Source organism: Trichomycterus rosablanca, chromosome 13 (genome assembly GCF_030014385.1).
Source record: "Trichomycterus rosablanca isolate fTriRos1 chromosome 13, fTriRos1.hap1, whole genome shotgun sequence".
Classification (NCBI taxonomy): Eukaryota; Metazoa; Chordata; class Actinopteri; order Siluriformes; family Trichomycteridae; genus Trichomycterus; species Trichomycterus rosablanca.
Window position 1 is genome coordinate 38,266,394 of NC_086000.1, and position 21,451 is coordinate 38,287,844.

The following is a 21,451-nucleotide window of genomic DNA, read 5'->3' on the forward strand; positions in this document are numbered from 1 at the left end:
CAAAGCGCCTTTAAAAAGATGAACTGTGTGATATAACGAGGTAAAAGTGACCCGGACAGAACGAAACACGCTTAACGTGAAAAATAAAGCGTGAAGCTTTTTCAACTCCCCGAGCTGCAGAACCACACGTGAAGTGAATCCAGTTAAACACAGATACACGTGGCGCTGTTAGACTGGGTTTGATGGTTATTTTTATTCATGTTGTGGAACTTTAATGATGTTTTATCACTCGAGTCGAGCGCTGAGTAATTCGGTTATTTACGCCGAGAGTCGCAGTGAGAGTGAAGCACAAAACGCTTCTCACGTCAACGACCTAAAGAAAACAACAACTGAGACAAACACGTGACGTCTTCTCATCACCGACAGCTGATCCATGCTTTATACATCAAAATCAACATCTGTAACAGCAGCACAAACGCTCGTACATGATCTACACGCTCCACCATCATGTTACTGCTCTTAACTTTCGTTAAGTAACGCCCACCGATGATGACGCTGCTTAGTTCTCAAAAACTGGTGGAAACGCGGCTCGGTTCTCTACAGAACACCATGGTTCAGAGAAACCTGAACAGAACCGGTTCAAGAACCAGAACCATGGTTTTTTTGGTGGAAAAGGGGTAACAGTGATGGCAAGATGGCACTGGGAGATGGGGTCGGAACACTTAAGGATGGAGTCAGAGCACTCAGATGGGGTGAAAATACTCAGGAAGGGGGTCTGGGGCACTTGGGGATGGGATGGAACGCTGAGCTTGAGGTGGAACTCTGGGGTAGAACTCTCATGTGGTTTAGAATGCCTGGAATGGTCAAAGTCACTGATCAGATGAAATGAAGACACACACACTGTAACAACACACACCGAAACATACACTGTAATACACACACACACACACACACACACACACACTCTGTGGTGGATCATTGCTCTAATGAGAGACACTAACAAACTCAGTGACCTTTTAGGTGAAGACTGGGGGCAAAGGGCTGATACACACACACACACACACACACACTGAACGCAATATAACACACAAACTGTAACACCGCACACTGTTAACACACACACTAATACACACTTACTGTAACACACTAACACACACTGAAATACAAACTTCAACACACACACACACACACAAACCCTGTGAAACACACTGAAACATGCCCTGCCACACACACACACACACACACACACACACACACTGAAAGGTTATTAAAGTTCATGATTAGAGATGATAATGAAATTCAGCCTGTAGAATCACTGCCGTGTCCCAAACCACATACACATCAGTGGCAGCATACCGCCGCGGTGCGGGTACACGGTGCTAAGCTGGTGACCTGCTAAACCAAAATGTTTCTGTAAATGGGACTGCAGTCACCGGTAAGGGCATGGACACCAGGGACCCAGGTCACGCTGGGGTAAAGACCAAGACGCCCGTTGCTTAAGAGCTTGCCAGAATGAATTCCACCTTCTCCAGAACATCATGGGTTCCCACCTCGAGCACCTGGATAAGAGTGCACAGTTAGAGGAGAACCCACATGGTTCTGAGCACCATCAGGAACATCAGGAGCTTCTGGAACGTCTCCTGATCTTCTCTCCTCTCTCGTTAGTTTCGGGTTTCATCTCCTCTCTCTCTTTTTTAATGTTCCTGATTTCATTTGCTCCTCGCCTCTCGTTCTGCCGCTGCTGTAGATTCCAATTTCTCTCTGGAGCTTCACGCACACACACACACACACACACACACACACACACACACACACACACACACACACACACATGGGGTGTAAGATCACACACATACACACACACTCCAATGCCACATCAACAAGGCCCAGCAAATGTGTTCTCATGGACGTCCACCTATCAATCACACTGTGAGAATATCACACACACACACACACACACACACACACTTACCCTCTCACACACACACACACACACTTACCCTCTCACACACACACACACACACACTGTCCCCAGAGACTGACGCTCTTCAGCCTGGCTGCAAAAAACTACCAGCAATCATGCATCGTAGGGAAAGTGCCTCTGTGTGTGTGTGTGTGTGTGTGTGTGTGTGTGTGTGTGTGTGTGTGTGTGTCAGATCGATGGTCTTGCTCTGTGTTGCCGTGGAAACCCGGGGCCGGCTGTAGCTCAGCGCTGGTTGGTTCAGGTTATCACGTCTCTGTATCTCACACACACACACACACACACACACGCGCACTGGTGAGAGACCAGCACTCTACACGGTCAAAAGTATTGGGACGCGCCTACTTCTGGAGGGGAACAAATTCCCACATACGTACTTCAAAGTCTTGTGAGAAGCTTCTCAGGAGAGCGGCGGCTGTTCATGCAGAGGGTGGATTGGCTGCTCCAGGTGGGTGTGAGTGTGTTGTCCAGTGCTGTTTTGCAGCAGTGTTAGTGAGTGGAACTGGACCCACCTTGAGCCTGACCAGACTGAAGCAGTAGGTGAGAGTGAAGGATTGTGGATGTTGTAAATAATCGGACTGACTGAAGTGTAGTAGGTACAGCAGGGTTACCACGCCTCCGTCACTGCCACTGATGTGCACAGGAAATCTCATTTAAGTGTGTGTGTGTAAGTGTGTGTGTGTGTGTGTGTGTGTGTGTGTAAGTGTGTGTAACAGTACTGTAGGAGTGATGTTTGAGGGTAATTGAATTTCCAATTCGGTGTGTGTGAGGCGTCCTTCCTCCTCTCCAAATCTAACGGACCATTTCACTCGCCTCTCTGACGTCAACAACCCACCATTTATTACCCTGTGTGTGTGTGTGTGTGTGTGTGTGTGTGTGTGTGTGTACAGGGTGTATATGTAATGTGTGTGTGTACACTGTCTAGTATTGTGTGTATACACTGTGTGCATGTGTAGTGTGTGTTGTGAATGTGTTGAGTGTGTGGTATGTGTGTGTATAGCGTTTGTGTGTGAGAGAGAGAATGTGGATAGTATGTATATGGAGTGAGTGTATATAGTGAGTGTTATGTATGTGTGTATATCGTTTGTGTGTGTATTGTGTATGTGTTGAGTGTGTATGGTGTGTGTGTGTGTATTATGTATGTGTGGAGTGTGTATGGTGGAGTGTGTATGGTGTGTGTGTGTGTATTATGTATATGTGGAGTGTGTATGGTGGAGTGTGTATGGTGTGTGAGTGTGTTGAGTGTGTATGGTGTGTGTGTGTATTATGTATGTGTGGAGTGTGTATGGTGTGTGAGTGTGTTGAGTGTGTATGGTGTGTGTGTGTTATGTATGTGTGGAGTGTGTATGGTGTGTGTGTTGAGTGTGTGTGTGTTATGTATGTGTGGAGTGTATGTAGTATGTGTGTGTATATGTTTATATTGTATTGTGGGTGTGTGTATAGTGTGTGTTGTATATAGTGTGTGTGCATACAATGTATTGTGTTACGTATACCGTGTGTGTGTAGAGTGTATGTATACATGTATAGTGTATGGTGCTGTGTGTGTGTGTGTGTAGAGTGTATGTATACATGTATAGTGTATGGTGCTGTGTGTGTGTGTGTGTGTAGTTTGGAACCCATGAGTAGTATATGTAGGTGTGTAATAAAGCGTGTGCTAGTCTGTGAGTGCAGTAGTGATAACGGCTCTTATAGTTGCTTCGTCTCAGCTGATAAAAATGCAGTGACGTTCTGCAGGGGAGAACATACCAATGACCCCACAGCGGAACATAATGTAGATGTTCTGATGTGATGAGCTCAGTAGGATCTGCTGGATGATGGGAAGTACTGATGATCTGAACAGTGGAATAACGTGTGTGTGTGTGTGTGTGTGTGTGTGTGTGTACAGGTGATCCATAAGCACTTCTACCTGAAGCGGGCGGAGATCATGGCTCAGTGTGAGGACTGGATCTCTGATATTCAGCAGTACAGCAGTGATAAGAGAGTCGGACGCACCATGTCTCACCACGCCGCCGCACTCAAGGTACCTTCACCAACATCTCACCATCATCTCACCAACATCTCACCAACATCATCTCACCAACATCTCACCAACATCATCTTACCAACATCTCACCATCATCTCACCATCATCTCACCAACATCTCACCATCATCATCTCACCAACATCTCACCAACATCATCTCACCATCATCATCTCACCAACATCTCACCATCATCTCACCATCATCTCAACATCTCACCAACATCATTTCACCATCATCTCACCATCATCTCACCATCATCATCTCACCATCATCATCTCACCAACATCATTTCACCAACATCTCACCATCATCATCTCACCATCATCATCTCACCAACATCTCACCAACATCATTTCACCAACATCTCACCATCATCATCTCACCAACATCTCACCATCATCTCACCAACATCTCACCATCATCATCTCACCAACATCTCACCAACATCATCTCACCATCATCATCTCACCAACATCTCACCATCATCTCACCATCATCTCAACATCTCACCAACATCATTTCACCATCATCTCACCATCATCTCACCATCATCATCTCACCATCATCATCTCACCAACATCATTTCACCAACATCTCACCATCATCATCTCACCATCATCATCTCACCAACATCTCACCAACATCATCTCACCAACATCTCACCATCATCTCACCAACATCTCACCAACATCATCTCATCAACATCTCACCAACATCATCTCATCATCATCTCATCAACATCTCATGTCCTTAACCACAAACCTATTCACTATATAATGCACTTAATCAACTTTGGGGATGTGTCCCAAATCACACATCTTATTTACTTTATAGTGCGCCTAGCGCTGGGGATGTGTCCCTAACCACAAACCTATTCACTATATAGTTCACTTAATCAAGACTGGGGGTGTTTCCAAAATCACACACCTTTTGTACTGTATAGTGCACTTATATACCACTGTGGACATGTCCCAAACCACACCCCATTTATACAATGTAGTGCACCTAATCACCGATGTGGATGTGTCCCAAATCACACATTCTATTCACCATATAGTGCACTTTATTATTACCGTGGACATGTCCCATATCACACTTCCTATTCACTACATAGTGCACCTAATCACCAATGTGGATGTGTCCCAAACCACACCCTATTCTCTATACTGTGCCCCATAACATCACTGTGGGCATGTACCAAATAACACTAGATTAACTGTATAGTGCACTTAATTACCAGTGTGGGCATGTCCTAAACCACAAACCTATTCACTATAATGTGCCCTTAAACACTATGATGGATGTGTCCCAAACCTTATCAGGTTCACTATGTCATGCACTTGAAAACTACTGTAGATGTGTCCCAAATCACAAACCCATTTGCTGTGTAGTGCACTTAATTACGAATGTGGGTGTGTCCCAAACCACACCATGTTCACTACATAGTGCATGTAATCATTACTGTGGACATGTCCCAGACCACTCCCTGTTTGCTATATAGTGCATGCAGTCACCAATGTGGACGTGTCCCAAACCACACCTTGTTTGCTGAACGTTTGTCTCTAAGTACAGCGTGCTTTATTCCTCTGAAGTGCACAGCCCGGTCTAACCTACCTGTACCTGTGTTTCCGTAGCGACACACAGCCCAGCTGAGGGAGGAGCTTCTGAAGCTGCCCTGTCCCGAGGGTCTGGAGCCCGACGGCGAGGAGTTCACAGACATGAGCGCCGCCCTCTCCAAGGATCTAGCCAACCAGGAGGCGGCCAAGCAGGGCGAGGCCCGGTGTCAAGACGCCCAGTGCGGCGAAGGACAGCCTTAAGCCCCGCCCTTCCCACTTAGGACCCCGCCCACTCTAAGACTGCCCTGTCGCAGTCGAACAGACTCGAGGCTTCGGTGCCGAAGCTGCAACCCTGTCCATATTTGTATGTAAGAATAATTATGTAACGGCATCAAGTACGAAACGTGACGCGGCGAGACCCCGAGACGAGAGCCGCCCAGGAACCCCGCCAGTGTACACGCCCTGATTTTGGTTTATTTGTTTGTTCCCCCTCCTGACGGTGAGATAAGCACTGATTGCTGTTGGTAAGCGAGAGACGGAGCGAGGGAGCGGCTTTCTGTTTCACTTCTGACTGTTAGCGCCGGGACTGATGATTTAGTCGATATATTGGTTGTTGTATAAGGAAATATTTAAAGTAACCCCTCCACACACACACACACACACACACACACACACACACACACACAGCTTTTGGGGGAAGGCCTGACATTGCTTCATTGATTTTTACAAACCTGATGTACACTTCAATAAAAGCTGCGATGGCGAGAGCGAGCGCCACGCCCTTCTACAGCCTCTGCACCTCATCACTCATTTTAAATGCAACTTTAATAAATGCGACATGTTTTACTCCGCTCTCACGTCGACCTTCATCTGCCTCCCGTCAGTCTGTCTCAAACGCGCCGTGTGACCAAAAGTATGTGGACACCCTTTCCTTTTCCTCCACCTGCCAGGGACGGGGTCTCTCAGAGCCATAGTGATCAGCCACCCTTGTTGAAATACTTATTATATATAGATACACCGATCAGCCATAACATTATAACCACCTCCTTGTTTCTACCCTCACTGTCCATGTTATCAGCTCCACTTACCATATAGAAGCACTTTGTAGTTCTACAATTACTGACTGTAGTCCATCTGTTCTTCAATGGTCAGGACCACCACAGAGCAGGTATTATTTAGGTGGTGGATGATTCTCAGCACTGCAGTGACACTGACATGGTGGTGGTGTGTTAGTGTGTGTTGTGCTGGTATGAGTGGATCAGACACAGCAGCGCTGCTGGAGTTTTTAAACACCTCACTGTCACTGCTGGACTGAGAATAGTCCACCAACCAAAAACATCCAGCCGACAGCGCCCCGTGGGCAGCGTCCTGTGACCACTGATGAAGGTCTAGAAGATGAGCGACTCAAACAGCAGCAATAGTTGAGCGATCGTCTCTGACTTTACATCTACAAGGTGGACCGACTAGGTAGGAGTGTCTAATAGAGTGGACAGTGAGTGGACACGGTGTTTAAAAACTCCAGCAGCGCTGCTGTGTCTGATCCACTCATACCAGCACAACACACACTAACACACCACCACCATGTCAGTGTCACTGCAGTGCTGAGAATCATCCACCACCTAAATAATACCTGCTCTGTGGGGGTCCTGTGGGGGTCCTGACCATTGAAGAACAGGGTGAAAGGGGGGTAACAAAGCATGCAGAGAAACAGATAGACTACAGTCAGTAATTGTAGAACTACAAAGTGCTTCTATATGGTAAGTGGAGCTGATAACATGGACAGTGAGTGTAGAATGTTATGGCTGATCGGTGTATATATTTATATATACAATATATTTCCCTCAAGATAAATAAATCTCTCTCTTACACCAGTGATGAAGAATCTCATTCAGCTGTTCCTCCTCTTTGACCCAGTTTGCTGACTTTTCAAAGCTCCTCCAATGAGACAAACTGTTTGATACGAGGCGGTAAAAGCGACTCAGGCCGTACGAACAAAACTTAGCGTGATATATTGTAGTAAAACAGCGAGTGAGGAATGTGATTAGTGGAGGAACTTATGAGCAGTAATAATGAAGAGAAGTTTAGTGCTCCTGTCTCCTTCTTTTACTACATTAAACCACGTTAAGCTTTATTTTCAACCAGAAGCGTTTTAGACTCTGGGAGAAGCTGATTCTGATTCTCACCATTTCTCAGAAGCTGGAGCTGTAACACAAGTTTAAAAGTGAAACAGGGAGGAGAATCCAGATAAACACAGATACATGTGGAGCTGTAACCCTGGATCTGCACCTTATTCCACACTGATGCAGATTCAGATCAGATTCACACACATCAAACCTGAGTGATCGCAACAGCAACCCAACATCCCTGATCACCTAGAACCTCCAAACTCTTGTTTACAAGCTCTCTATAGTCGGCGTAGGCAGTTCCGGTCCTAGGGGTCAAAACCAGGCACAGTCAGGTGACCCAACAAATCATAACTGTGAATTGTGATGGTGTGGCGAAAGCTCTCCTGGCACACGCTGCTGCTGGCGAACACGTGCTTCCCTCATGACTACAATTAAGCAGCTTATAATATGATGCTGATGTCCAGCGCGATGTTTAACACATCAGAAAGCATCTCCGACTGCTTCCATCATCATGACGTGAGGTCAGCGTGCTCCAGTGGCCTCCCCGGGCACCAGATCTGAATCCAGTTTCCAACACAGATGAATCCATCAATCCGTTCTGTTTCTAATAAAGTGCTCAGTGTGTGTGTGTGTGTGTGTGTTGGTGTTTTGATCTCTGTGGTAGGACGTCGTTTGGAGCTCAGACGTTGGTTAATCAGGAGGAGAGGGATCACGATCGCTGCTCTGTGGAAAATTAATGACTCCGCACCATCGTTTGTTTCATCGTGCCGGAGAGACAAAAGGAAAACAGGACGCGTTCGTGCCGAGATGTTTGTTTACGCACAGCGCTGCAGGAGCCGCCCGCGTTCCTCGTTTATTCACTTTAATAATGAATGCGCGGCCGTTAATCGCCGTGAGACGCGGGGTGTAATTTATTAGTCCCGGAGCTTTTGCAGCGTGTAAATACCAGCCGGGTCACAAAAGGCTAAGTGAGCAGCTTTTACGTTTATACGTGCGGCTCACAGATAACGTCCGGCTATTGTGATATTTGCTTGTGTTGCATTTGCGCGTTTTTTCCCTATTAATTAGCGTTTTTATACGACGACGCCCTCGCTGATGAGGAATAATAGGAATATATAAAGGGAGTCGAGGGACCTCCGCTCATCCGGCGTCTCCAGCAGAGTCGCATCTGCGTACGCAGTAGAATCGGGTGTTAAGTGGCCCGGGGGGACAGGACAGGGTGGCGTGGGGTTTGGTGGGAAGGTTTTGAAAGGGGTGGGGGGCTGGTTTATCATCAGAGAGCGGTTTAACTCCAACGCTGCGACTCGATAAAATACGAGTGAAGATCCCCCTGACTGAAAGTGCCAGAAAGCTCCTGTTTACCATCGTGGTGGGCAGACAAACATCTAACACCTCACTCCTGTTTCACTCCTGTTAGCCAGGAACCGGAATCTGAAGCTACGGTGGGCACAGGTTCCCCAAAACTAAATGGTTAAAGATTAATCTACCGGTTTGATCAAACCAACCATGAGTCGTCGCTGCTTTTCTGCCCTACCAGTCTCCGCTCTTCTGGACAGCTCACTAAATAAAGATGATAAGTCCGAGCACGCTTGCTCTCTCTGCATTCCAGTCAGGCAGAAGGAAGCGGCAATTCCCCCTGAAGCACAAAGCAATACCCCCCCCCACACACACACACACACACACACACACACACACACACACACACACACACACTTGTATTAAGAATCCAAAACTATTATTTTTCCCTCCATGTTTCCACCCACATCCACCACTCCGAAGAGCAAGCTCTACCTGCTCCAGAGTCCACTCGTGGTGTGCTTTACATCAGGGTCCTGCATCAAAACACAACAAGAAATCTACTTAATTTAGGAAAATTGGTGGCAATCTGGTCCCGGTTACCCCTTTTCCACCGGCGCGGATCCGGCTCCGTTCCAGTCCCTGAACTTGATTTTTAACCGGTTCCGCGTGTTTCCACAGAAAAAAAGAGGTTCCAGACAGCAAACCAGCGTCTAATCTTGCACCACGGAATACTGGGTTTTTCAGTGCGAACCGTGACGTAATCGGTGGGCGTGTCAGAGTGTCGAGGTTTGGGTGCTTTCACGAGACATTATAACATTATATAGAATTTAAACCACTTTCAGTTTTTAAAGTTCACCTGATTACATTTTGATAGAGTTTGCCGTTGATATTCGCTGATATTTTCAAAGAGATGAACTGTGTGATATAACGCGGTAAACGTGACCCGGACAGAATAAACGCTTAACGTGAAAAATAAAGCGTAACGCAGCTTGTTGTACTAAAACAATGACTGAAGAATTTGGGCAGCACAGAGCGCTTATAACATTTACATTTACTGCATTTAGCAGACACTTTTATCCAAAGCGACTTACAATATACAGTCCAAGCAATTGAGGGTTAAGGGCCTTGCTCAAGGGCCCAACAAAGCACTTATAACCAGTACAGAGCGCTTATAACCAGTACAGAGCGCTTATAACCAGTAATAACAGAGAGGTTTAGTTCCTGTGTGGTACTTTTAGTACATTCAGACACGTTACTCTTTATTTAGTTGAAGCTTTTTGTGGATTTAGAACCTGGAGCTGCATAAACACACGTGAAGTAAATCCAGTTAAACACAGATACATGTGGAGCTGTTAGACTGGGTTTGATGGTTATTCCACACAGATGTTTGTTCGTATCGTGGAACTTTAATGATGTTTTATCTCTCGAGTCGAGCGCTGAGTAATTCGGTTATTTACGCCGAGAGTCGCGGTGAGAGTGAAGCACAAAACGCTTCTCACGTCAACGAACTAAAGAAAACAACAACTGAGACAAACACGTCACGTCTTCTTATCACCGACAGCTGATCCATGCTTTATACATCAAAACCAACATCTGTAACAACAGCTCCGCCATCATGTTACTCTTTACTGTCGTTGTGTTAACGGCCACCGATGATGACGCAGGCTTGGTTCCCAAAACTGGTGGAAACGCGGTTCGGTTTTCTACAAAACACCTAGGTTCAAAGAAACCTGAACAGAACCAGTTCAAGAACCATGGTTCTTTTGGTGGAAAAGCGCTAACTGTGGTGTACAAGTTGTAACAAGAGGGCGCTCTTGTACAAGTGCATTTCTCTTTCATGTGCCTGTTAAAATTCGTTTGTTTAAATCCATGACGTCTGTGATCTATGAGTGTGATGAGGATGAGCTGTTGTTGCTCCTAGAGCTCTCCACTTCACAGCACTGGCGGGTCACTGGGGCGGCTCCAGTAGGGACGGCGGTCGTATCGAAAAGCTCCGTGTGTCAGTGTGTATGTTTGGAAGTGGCGGGACCGGTTTTCGGCACCTTTTTGCACTCATTAGAAGAGGCGTCCACATACTTTTGATCCGTGCGTGTTCTATGAATAAACCAGCGCTGCGCTCAGACCGGTGACATTTCACTCTAATTAGGCGTGTCCTTTCCGTGGCCTCTGCGCTGAGTAACGAGGTGTTTACGGCGGGTTTCGGCGGGTGTGCGATGACCCCGATGTCTGATGGTGTCTTGGGGGGCGGATTAGAGCTCCGGGGCGCCTGACAGATTCGTGCTCCGTCCTATTTATTTCTGCATCTTTATTTCTGCCTTTGGAAGGATCATCAGGATCAAAGTGGAACATTCGTTAAGAGTCGGGACGTGACGTGATTGTGATGTTTAACTGAGCCGAATCGTTAGTATTAAACATCACATTCACAGACATTTCACATTGGTCAGTTAACATTAAAACCACCTCCTTGTTTCTACACTCACTGTCCATTTTATCAGCTCTGCTTACCATATAGAAGCACTTTGTAGTTCTACAATTACTGACTGTAGTCCATCTGTTTCTCTACATGCTTTGTTACCCCCTTTCATGCTGTTCTTCAATGGTCAGGACCCCCACAGGACCACCACAGAGCAGGTATTATTTAGGTGGTGGATGATCCTCAGCACTGCAGTGACACTGACATGGTGCTGGTGTGTTAGTGTGTGTTGTGCTGGCATGAGTGGATCAGACACAGCAGCGCTGCTGGAGTTTTTAAACACCGTGTCCACTCACTGTCCACTCTATTAGACACTCCTATCTAGTCGATCCACCTTGTAGATGTAAAGTCAGAGACGATCGCTCATCTATTGCTGCTGTTTGAGTCGCTCATCTTCTAGACCTTCATCAGTGGTCACAGTACGCTGCCCACGGGGCGCTGTTGGCTGGATATTTTTGGTTGGTGGACTATTCTCAGTCCAGCAGTGACAGTGAGGTGTTTAAAAACTCCAGCAGCGCTGCTGTGTCTGATCCACTCATACCAGCACAACACACACTAACACACCACCACCATGTCAGTGTCACTGCAGTGCTGAGAATCATCCACCACCTAAATAATACCTGCTCTGTGGTGGTCCTGTGGGGGTCCCGACCATTGAAGAACAGCATGAAAGGGGGTAACAAAGCATGTAGAGAAACAGATGGACTACAGTCAGTAATTGTAGAACTACAAAGTGCTTCTATATGGTAAGTGGAGCTGATAACATGGACAGTGAGTGTAGAAACAAGGAGGTGGTTTTAATGTTATGGCTGATCGGTGTATACCTACACAGGTTATCTGTATGGTGGGTGTGGCTTCTAGAAGAATCAGTGAATGTATGTAGCAGATCAGAGACGTATAGGACCTGTTAAACTGAGGCCGTTCAGGAGATTCGGAGCATCTATAGGATGAGTTCTGTTGTTATCCAGGTTCATCATGACATGGTTCCATCTGGTGCCAGTGCTGCTAACCGTGTGTATCAGGAAAATGAATGGCTGCACAGACCCCACAGCAGACCCCACTTTTGGAAGTGACTCCAGAATGATGCTGCTTTAATTGGACGTCCAGCACGTTCTTCTGAATTCACATGCCAGTATGTGGATTGGTTGTGCTCTGACATGTAGAGAGAAATGTAGAATTTTCCTGTGATGCACGAGACGGAGCTTCGAACCCGATCCTACACTGTAAAGGGTTTGTTCCTAGTGCTGTGGTCCCTGTGTCGGATCTGGAGCACTGAACCATTCGGGGATGTACAGCTTAAGTTCTCAGTAAAGAGGTGATGAAGGTTTTTAATCGTTTTTTAAAGACAGCGAGAGACTCAGATGTTCAGACAGACAGAGGAAGTTCGTTCCACCACTTGGGTGCCAGAACAGAGAAGAACCTTGATGCTTGTCTTCCTTGACTTCTGGGTGGAGGATCAAGTCGAGCGAGACTAGTGGCTCGGAGGTTGCGTGGTACAGAGCGGGGCTTTATTAGACCACGGAGGTAGCTTGGGGTGGCTCCATTTTTGGCTTTGTAGGCGAGCATCAGTGTTTTAAACTGAATGTGTGCAGCTACAGGAAGCCAATGAAGAGAACGCAGCAGTGGGATGATGATGTGGCAGCAGTGGGGTGATGCAGTGGAGTGATGAGGCAGCAGTGGGGTGATGTGGCAGCAGTGGGGTGATGCAGTGGAGTGATGAGGCAGCAGTGGGGTGATGCAGTGGAGTGATGAGGCAGCAGTGGGGTGATGATGTGGCAGCAGTGGGGTGATGCAGTGGAGTGATGAGGCAGCAGTGGAGTGATGAGGCAGCAGTGGGGTGATGTGGCAGTGTTCAGGTTGGTTAAAAACCAGGCGAGCAGCTACATTTTGAATGAGCTGCAAGGGTTTAATAGTTTGTTTATTAGGATTGTAACGTCGTGTTTTACACTTTGGTTACATCCATGACAGGAATGGTAGTTACTCATTACACAAGATTCATCAGCTCAAGTTTATATCGAACACAGTCATGGACAATTTAGTATCTCCGATTTGCCTCACTTGCACGTCTTTGGACTGTGGGAGAAAACCGGAGCACCTGGAGGAAACCCACGTGGACACAGGGAGAACATGCAAACTCTGCACAGAAAAGACCCGGACCGTCCCACCTGGGAATCAACCCAAGACCTTCTTGCTGTGAGGCGACAGTGCTACCCACTTACCCACCGTGAGGTAAAATATGATGGGGCGGCGGTGACAGTACAAAGACGTGCAGTGAGGTGAACTGGAGATACTAAATTGTCCATGACTGTGTTTGATATTAAACTTCTGAACTGATAAATCTTGTGTAATAAGTAACTACCGTTCCTGTCCTGGATGTAACCACAGTGTAAAACATGAGGTTAAAATCCTAATAAACAAACAAACATGGAACAGTGGTCTCTTTGCAAAGGATGTAAAGGATGCGTAAGTGGCTGCGATGCTAAAAAGAAGCTCCCGCTCCTGCGTTCTCTGTTTATGATCAGCAACAAACTTCTTTCAAATTCTAAGCGGCTTATTGTGAATTGATGTAAAGCTTGCTTCTAATTCATCACACACACACACACACGTGGTTGCAGTTTTATTCGTCTTTTCTTTGAAAGGATTCGGTAAAAGTATAAAATAATAATCTGACCTTTGTAACATCGTGACTCACACTGTTGGTTATAAAAGTGTTTATTCTCCTTCTGCTCATCCTGTAAACACAGAGATAACATATACGAGTACAGAACCACACACACACACACACGCACACACACACACACACACACACACACGAGCTGGCTCTGAGTGCTGCTGAGATCCTCGGCTGCCGCTGCCGCTCAGTGTAATCAAGATAAATTACCCGGCTGATTTTTCTAAAGAGATTCGCTCTTCCACTAACGCCAGCAGCTCCACACACATACAGAATCTCTCTGAGCTACGTGAGATCACAAACAGTTTCTGGGCGTTTTAAAAGAAGGACGTGGCAGAGAAACCATCATCCTCCGGGCTCGGAGTCAACACGGCTCTTCTATACAGAGCTCATGGAGGCATATAATCGTTTCAGTCACAGCACAACACATGAGCTGTTCTTCAGAGGATACACACACTCATACGAGTGGAAATGAGCAATAATCCCAGCCTGTGTGGGTCGTCTGTTTTATAGCACACTTACAGCATGAGCATACACAGCTTCCAGCAAAATGTTCAACTAATGTATTATTAACCTGTATATATATATACACACCGATTAAAACCACCTCCTTGTTTCTACACTCACTGTCCATTTTATCAGCTCCACTTACCATATAGAAGCACTTTGTAGTTCTACAATTACTGACTGTAGTCTATCTGTTTCTCTACATGCTTTGTTACCCCCTTTCACCCTGTTCTTCAATGTTCAGGACCCCCACAGAGCAGGTATTATTTAGGTGGTGGATGATTCTCAGCACTGCAGTGACACTGACATGGTGGTGGTGTGTTAGTGTGTGTTGTGCTGGTATGAGTGGATCAGACACAGCAGCGCTGCTGGAGTTTTTAAAACACCTCACTGTCACTGCTGGACTGAGAATAGTCCACCAACCAAAAATATCCAGCCAACAGCGCCCCGTTGGCAGCGTCCTGTGACCACCGATGAAGGTCTAGAAGATGAGCGACTCAAACAGCAGCAATAGATGAGCGATCGTCTCTGACTTTACATCTACAAGGTGGACCAACTAGGTAGGAGTGTCTAATAGAGTGGACAGTGAGTGGACACGGTGTTTAAAAACTCCAGCAGCACTGCTGTGTCTGATCCACTCATACCAGCACAACACACACTAACACACCACCACCATGTCAGTGTCACTGCAGTGCTGAGAATGATCCACCGCCTAAATAATACCTGCTCTGTGGTGGTCCTGTCCATTGAAGAACAGCATGAAAGGGGGAAACAAAGCATGTAGAGAAACAGATGGACTACAGTCAGTAATTGTAGAACTACAAAGTGCTTCTATATATATTTTTCCTCCAGTACTATTACGTTACAAAGGTTTTATTCCAGTATATTTGCTCATATGCAGGCTCATACAAGAGCTTAATTACATCACAGTTGTTTACATCATGGCTTTATTACATCAGAATTATTAAATTGTGGCTGTAATGCATCATAGTTCCTCACATGCGGGATTAATTACATCACAGTTGTTATTGTGTGTGGTTTATTTAATCACATCTATTTACATTTAGGTTTATAACATTTGTTCATGTCATAGTCAAAGAGGCCGTCTATGTGAAGAGGGAGCGACCATCTCTGAACCGGGGAGGAGGCCTGAGAGAACATCTCTCACCATCTTACAACGCCGTAATAGGAGCTACAACCCAATCATGTGTGAAAGGCAACATAACATGACCATTGTAATTAATGCTCATTGTGATTTGCATATGGACCTGATCACTGGTTCCATTGTTATGCAGTGGGCGGTGATCGATCGTTATGCAAATAGTCTGCATATAAGTATATAAATCGGAGTATTCACCACCCGCTCAGACTGAAGGAGTCACTTGGATGAGTGGCGAAACGTTTCTCTACAACAAACTCGTGTCCAGATGAACTGATTCAACTTTGTGAACTAGAATATAACTTTTGGCAGTTGTAGCTTAGTGGTTAAGGTACTGGACTAGTAATCAGAAGGTTGCCGGTTCAAGCCCCACCACTGCTACGTTGCCACTGTTGGGCCCTTGAGCAAGACCCTTAACTTTCAATTGCTTAGATTGTATACTGTCACAGTACTGTAAGTCGCTTTGGATAAAAAGTGTCTGCTAAATGCCTAAAATGTAAATGTAAACTTATTATTATTTATTTTCGTTATATAGATCCATCACTACTTAATCCCTTATTCGCCCAAAGCTTAAATCCAGGATCATTTGTGCCAGGAGGGAACAGATCATTTCCACAAATTGGTGCCAACATTTGTACCAAAACCTATTTGTTTATGCTTATAAGTACAAAATTACAAAGAAACAATGTATGGAACATTTTTATAAATACTAATTTAAATAATTGACTCATAGATTTTAAAGTAAAAAAATCATACAAATCAAAGACCCAGGGGGCAGATAGGATATTAGTATTACAGCATACTTCACAGTAATATATGTATCTTATGTAAAAGTTACTTTTTATATAGTTAAACAAGTACAATTTGGTTAAACATAACAAGGCTAACGCTAAGCGTATGTCAATTTGCCTGACGTTAGCGTTAGCTATCTACGCTCTTGCAGCCAAAATACTTGTAATCTCCTCTAACTCATACATTTTTACAAATATAAACGACTAATAATAATCTTCACATGTTTAGTAGCATATATATAATATTTATGTGTGTTTATAAACTTTAATTTTAAAGATGACGGGAAATACTACAACGAACAGGACTGTCGAACTACATCTCCCACGATGCAATGCGTGGCTGTCATGGCTGCGCACTGACGGCGCTGGTAGCACGTGTGGAAAAAGCAAAACAGCGTTAAATAGCGGATGAACCAGAAACCTCCACAGATCACAGAGTATTCCAGAGGATTTATTACAGATCTGAGATCATCACGGTGATCTGTTACACCAGAATTAATTTAGATTAACCGGGTCTGAGTGAGAAGCGAGTCGCTGAAGCAGAAACTGAGGAAATGGATCAGATGAAGCGGATAGAAGCGGCCGTGCTGAGGGGATTCCTGTCTGAAGCTGACACATCCGAGTGGAAACAGGGGCTGTTCAAGGGTGCAGGTAAGAGAATTTGGGAAACACGGGGGTGGATGGAGGGGGCAGGGGGGGTGGATGAATGGCACGATTGTTATAGGTTTTCTACCTGCAGTAGGTAGGATGGCACTGGGGAAGGAAGGATCCGAACTAAGTGTGTGTGCCAGGGAAACGTGTGTGTGTGTGTTACCCACCGTATCACGATGCCTGGCACACACACACACACAGCACGAGCTCATTGCAGCCGAGTCCGTGTATGTGACCATACCCCCCCCCTGATGCACACCCCAGGCTGGATTCGTGTCTCCTACATTCTGCACGGTGAGCTGAATTCGTGCATCTTGCAGGTTTGCAGGTCTTGTGTTGCGTCCGTGTGCAGATGCGCAAAACAACATGTGCATGTGCAAACGCTGCACGGCGTGTATTTATTAGCTGGATTGGCATTTAGTGTTGCGTTGGGAATTGTGAGCTATGAGTGGAGGATTCTCCCGGGATGCTTCAGTGTGGAGGCAGATGATGCTGATGCTGATGCTGAGGGGGTGAAAGGATGGAATGTTATTGCAGCTGAGCAGGTAAGTGTGCATGATCCACACACTGGCATGATGCAAATCCCGACATGCAACGTGTTCTGCATCCTAAATATGTCAGTATGTGCAGTAAAGTGCATTTTTCTGATGGTTTGATGAAAGCAGAGCAGGATCAGATGATGCAGATGTGCAGATATATCATAATATTATTTAGCTTCCACATCACACTCCTATTCTTAAATATAATAATAATAAAAATATCAATCCCTAACCTTGCTACACACTGATAATCATGATATTTGTTGTGCACAGTATCATGACCGTGGAGGATCCATTTAAAATGAGGCCTCCAGTGAATTTCTATTTAAATTCTTTGCTTTTTCGGAATGACATGCAGGCCAAGGAAGATGTGACTCTTACATATAACAGCAGATATATCAGAAATTAAATGGTTGAATCTAAAGTGTTGTTACCTCGTGAGTAAATGCTCTAGTCGGCTCTCTATGTAGGTGGACCGTTTTCACTTGGGACGTTTCAGTTTTTTATAAAGTAGTAGTGCTGAGCTCTGCTACCAAATCCATTCTGGTAATCTGGGTACATAACATATTTAATTAACGGACTAGTACTAATTAATGCTACAGGGCAGATGAAACGCATTTATCTGTCATGTTTACATACACAGCGGTACCTTGTAACTCAACATCCCTGGTAAAACCTCATCAGCGTGTGAATCTGATCTGAATCTGCATCAGTGTGGAATAAGCGTCAGATCCAGGGTTACAGCTCCACATGTATCTGTGTTTATCTGGATTCTCCTCCCTGTTTCACTTTTAAACTTGTGTTACAGCTCCACATGTATCTGTGTTTATCTGGATTCTCCTCCCTGTTTCACTTTTAAACTTGTGTTACAGCTCCAGCTTCTGAGAAACGGTGAGAATCAGAATCAGCTTCTCCCAGAGTCTAAAACGCTTCTGGTTGAAAATAAAGCTTAACGTGGTTTAATGTAGTAAAAGAAGGAGACAGGAGCACTAAACTTCTCTTCATTATTACTGCTCATAAGTTCCTCCACTAATCACATTCCTCACTCGCTGTTTTACTACAATAAGTCTAAATAAAAACACTTACAAACAGTTAAACAGAAATAAAAATACAATAAAAGCTGCACTTTAGTTTTACTTCTTTATTGTTTTCTGATGCTTCTTAATGGTGGAGATGCTTGATGTTGGAATACCGTATTCCCTTCAGCACCGGCGCATTCACATGCGGTGCACAAACTGTGAAAAAAGCAGAAAAGTCTAGTAGCCTAGTGGTTAAGGTACTGTACAGTTAAAAGGTCACTGGTTTAAGCCCCACTTCCAGGTTGCCACTGTTGGGCCCTTGAGTAAGGCCCTTAACCCTGATTTGCTTATACAGTATACTCTCACAGTACTGTAAGTCGCTTTGGATAAAAGCTTCTGCTAAATGCCAAAAATTTAAATGTATTCATGTGAATGCGTTGGTACTGCATGGAATACAGTATTAAGAAGCGTCAGGAAACAATAAAGAAGTAAAACTAAAGTGCAGCTTTTATTGTATTGTTATTGATGTGTAACTGTTAGTAATTGTATTTCAGTGTGTTTATATTATATTTGTGTTATTTTCAGTGTTTAAGTGTCAAAAACAACCTCATTATTTTACATGAGACTAAAATATCTGCAGCTCCACGGGACCAGGAACGCATTAACAGGTTCTCCAAACATCCTTATGGGGGGAAAATACCTCAAAACTCAACATCTTTAAAACTCAACACCACTCCCAGAACCGACTGATGTTGAGTTTAAAGGTACCGCTGTAGGTGTGTTTGGAACCTGCACAGGGTCGTGCCAGGAGTCGCATTTCTTGACCTACATGATGTTACTTTACAATAGATCATGGATCATGGTTGTTAGTGTTGGTTGTTGGTTTGTTGTTGATGTTAGTGTTTGTGTAGTGTTGGTGTTTTGTGTTAGTGTTGAGTGTTGGTGTTGTTGTTTGTTAGTGTTAGTGTTTGTTGTTGGTGTTGAGTGTTGGTGTTATTTGTTGGTGTTAGTGTTGATTGTTAGTGTTAGTGTTGGTGTTATTTGTTGGTGTTAGTGTTGATTGTTAGTGTTAGTGTTTGTTGTTGATGTTAGTGTTGATTGTTGGTGTTTGTTGTTGGTGTTGAGTGTTAGTGTTGAGTGTTAGTGTTGAGTGTTAGTGTTGAGTGTTAGTGTTGAGTGTTAGTGTTGAGTGTAGGTGTTAGTGTTGAGTGTTAGTGTTGAGTGTAGGTGTTAGTGTTGAGTGTTAGTGTTGAGTGTTAGTGTTGAGTGTAGGTGTTAGTGTTGAGTGTTGGTGTTGTTGTTTGTTGGTTTGTTGTTGTTAGTAGAGATGGGACGATCGATCGGCTATGAATCGGTATCGGCCGATTTTTAATCAAAATATGCTATCGGCGATATTTCCTAAAAGTAGCCGATCCGATCGTGTGATATATAAAGATCACGTTAAGCTTAACAGCTCAGTGGATCGATCCAGACTTTGAGCTACGACGCACCAACCATCACATCACCGTTCATCAACCATCGTACAGAAACCACAGTGAAAGCTCTTCATGACCTAAAATAACATCATTAACGTTGTGCATCATACATACGATGTAATTTTGCTGATTGTAATATTTACTTTAAAAAGATAATTCAACCCGGTCACATCTGAGTCGATTCTATCAGCACGTTATATAAACTCCTGGTTCACTTTGGTAAATCGTAAGCGGTTCTTACTTGTGATGTAGATGAGAACAGAAAACGTTACAGAGCCAATCAGAGGCAAAAGTTTATTCATTACCAAATTCGTTAGTTCAGGATCATCTGCTGAACTTTTAGCTCCTTAGACGGAACGAGTCTGACGGTCGGTTACAGATCTGTGCTAATAACAGTGTAATGAAGCTTTTTAATGTAAGAGAGTCACACAGAATGTTCTGTAGTAGCTGGTGTTTATTTAAAACCACGACATTTAATTAATAACAGTAAACACGGAGAGATAACCGAGAAGAGAAACTTACGCTTCGCGAAAAATGACTCGTGAATCAATGAATCACTTATAGCGATACTGTGAACAAAGCGTCTCTTCTAAAGGCACAAACACACACACACACACACACACACACACACACACACACACACGCGCGCTGCTCCGGTTTATCTTCACTGTGAGGCTCTTTTTAAGTTAAAAAAAAAAGAAACCCCCCCGATCACAATCGGCTATCGGCAGATGTCCCTGAAAGGAGATCGCAGATCGGAATCGGTGCCAAAAACCCCGATCGTCCCATCTCTAGTTGTTAGTGTTTGTGTAGTGTTTTGTGTTAGTGTTGGTTGTTGGCGTTGGTATTAGTGTTGGTGTTTTGAGTGTTGTGTTGGTGTTTGTTGGTTTGTTGTTGGTGTTAGTGTTTGTGTAGTGTTGGTGTTTGTGTTAGTGTTTTTTGTTGGTGTTGAGTGTTGTTGTTGAGTGTTGGTGTTTAGTGGTAGTGTTGAGTTGGTGTTTAGTGGTAGTGTTGAGTGGTGGTGTTGAGTGGTGGTGGTGTTTGTTGTTGGTGTTGTGTTGTGTTTGTGTTGTGTTGAGTGTTGGTGTTTAGTGGTAGTGTTGAGTGTTGGTGTTTGGTGGTAGGTGTTGAGTGTTGGTGTTAAGTGTTGGTGTTTGGTGTTAAGTGTTGGTGTTAGGTGTTGAGTGTTGGTGTTGAGTGTTGGTGTTGAGTGGTAGTGTTGAGTGTTGGTGTTAAGTGT

General features: G+C 44.7%; 2 protein-coding genes across 6 annotated transcripts in view; both read left to right on the top strand.

The window, feature by feature from the left end:
* Positions 1-6,347, top strand: part of birc6 (baculoviral IAP repeat containing 6) — a 145,469-nt gene extending 139,122 nt beyond the window's left edge. For all 5 annotated transcript variants that reach the window (XM_063006839.1, XM_063006842.1, XM_063006843.1 and 2 more), the window contains exons 73-74: positions 3,807-3,941; positions 5,580-6,347. In XM_063006839.1, the coding sequence (XP_062862909.1) occupies positions 3,807-3,941; positions 5,580-5,762 (318 nt within the window). In that variant the 3' untranslated portion in view covers positions 5,763-6,347. The remainder of the gene's footprint in view (positions 1-3,806; positions 3,942-5,579) is intronic.
* A 10,573-nt stretch (positions 6,348-16,920) lies between these two features.
* Positions 16,921-21,451, top strand: part of ttc27 (tetratricopeptide repeat domain 27) — a 54,179-nt gene continuing 49,648 nt past the window's right edge. The window contains exon 1 of the mRNA XM_063007147.1: positions 16,921-17,178. Within this exon, the coding sequence (XP_062863217.1) occupies positions 17,082-17,178 (97 nt within the window). The 5' untranslated portion in view covers positions 16,921-17,081. The remainder of the gene's footprint in view (positions 17,179-21,451) is intronic.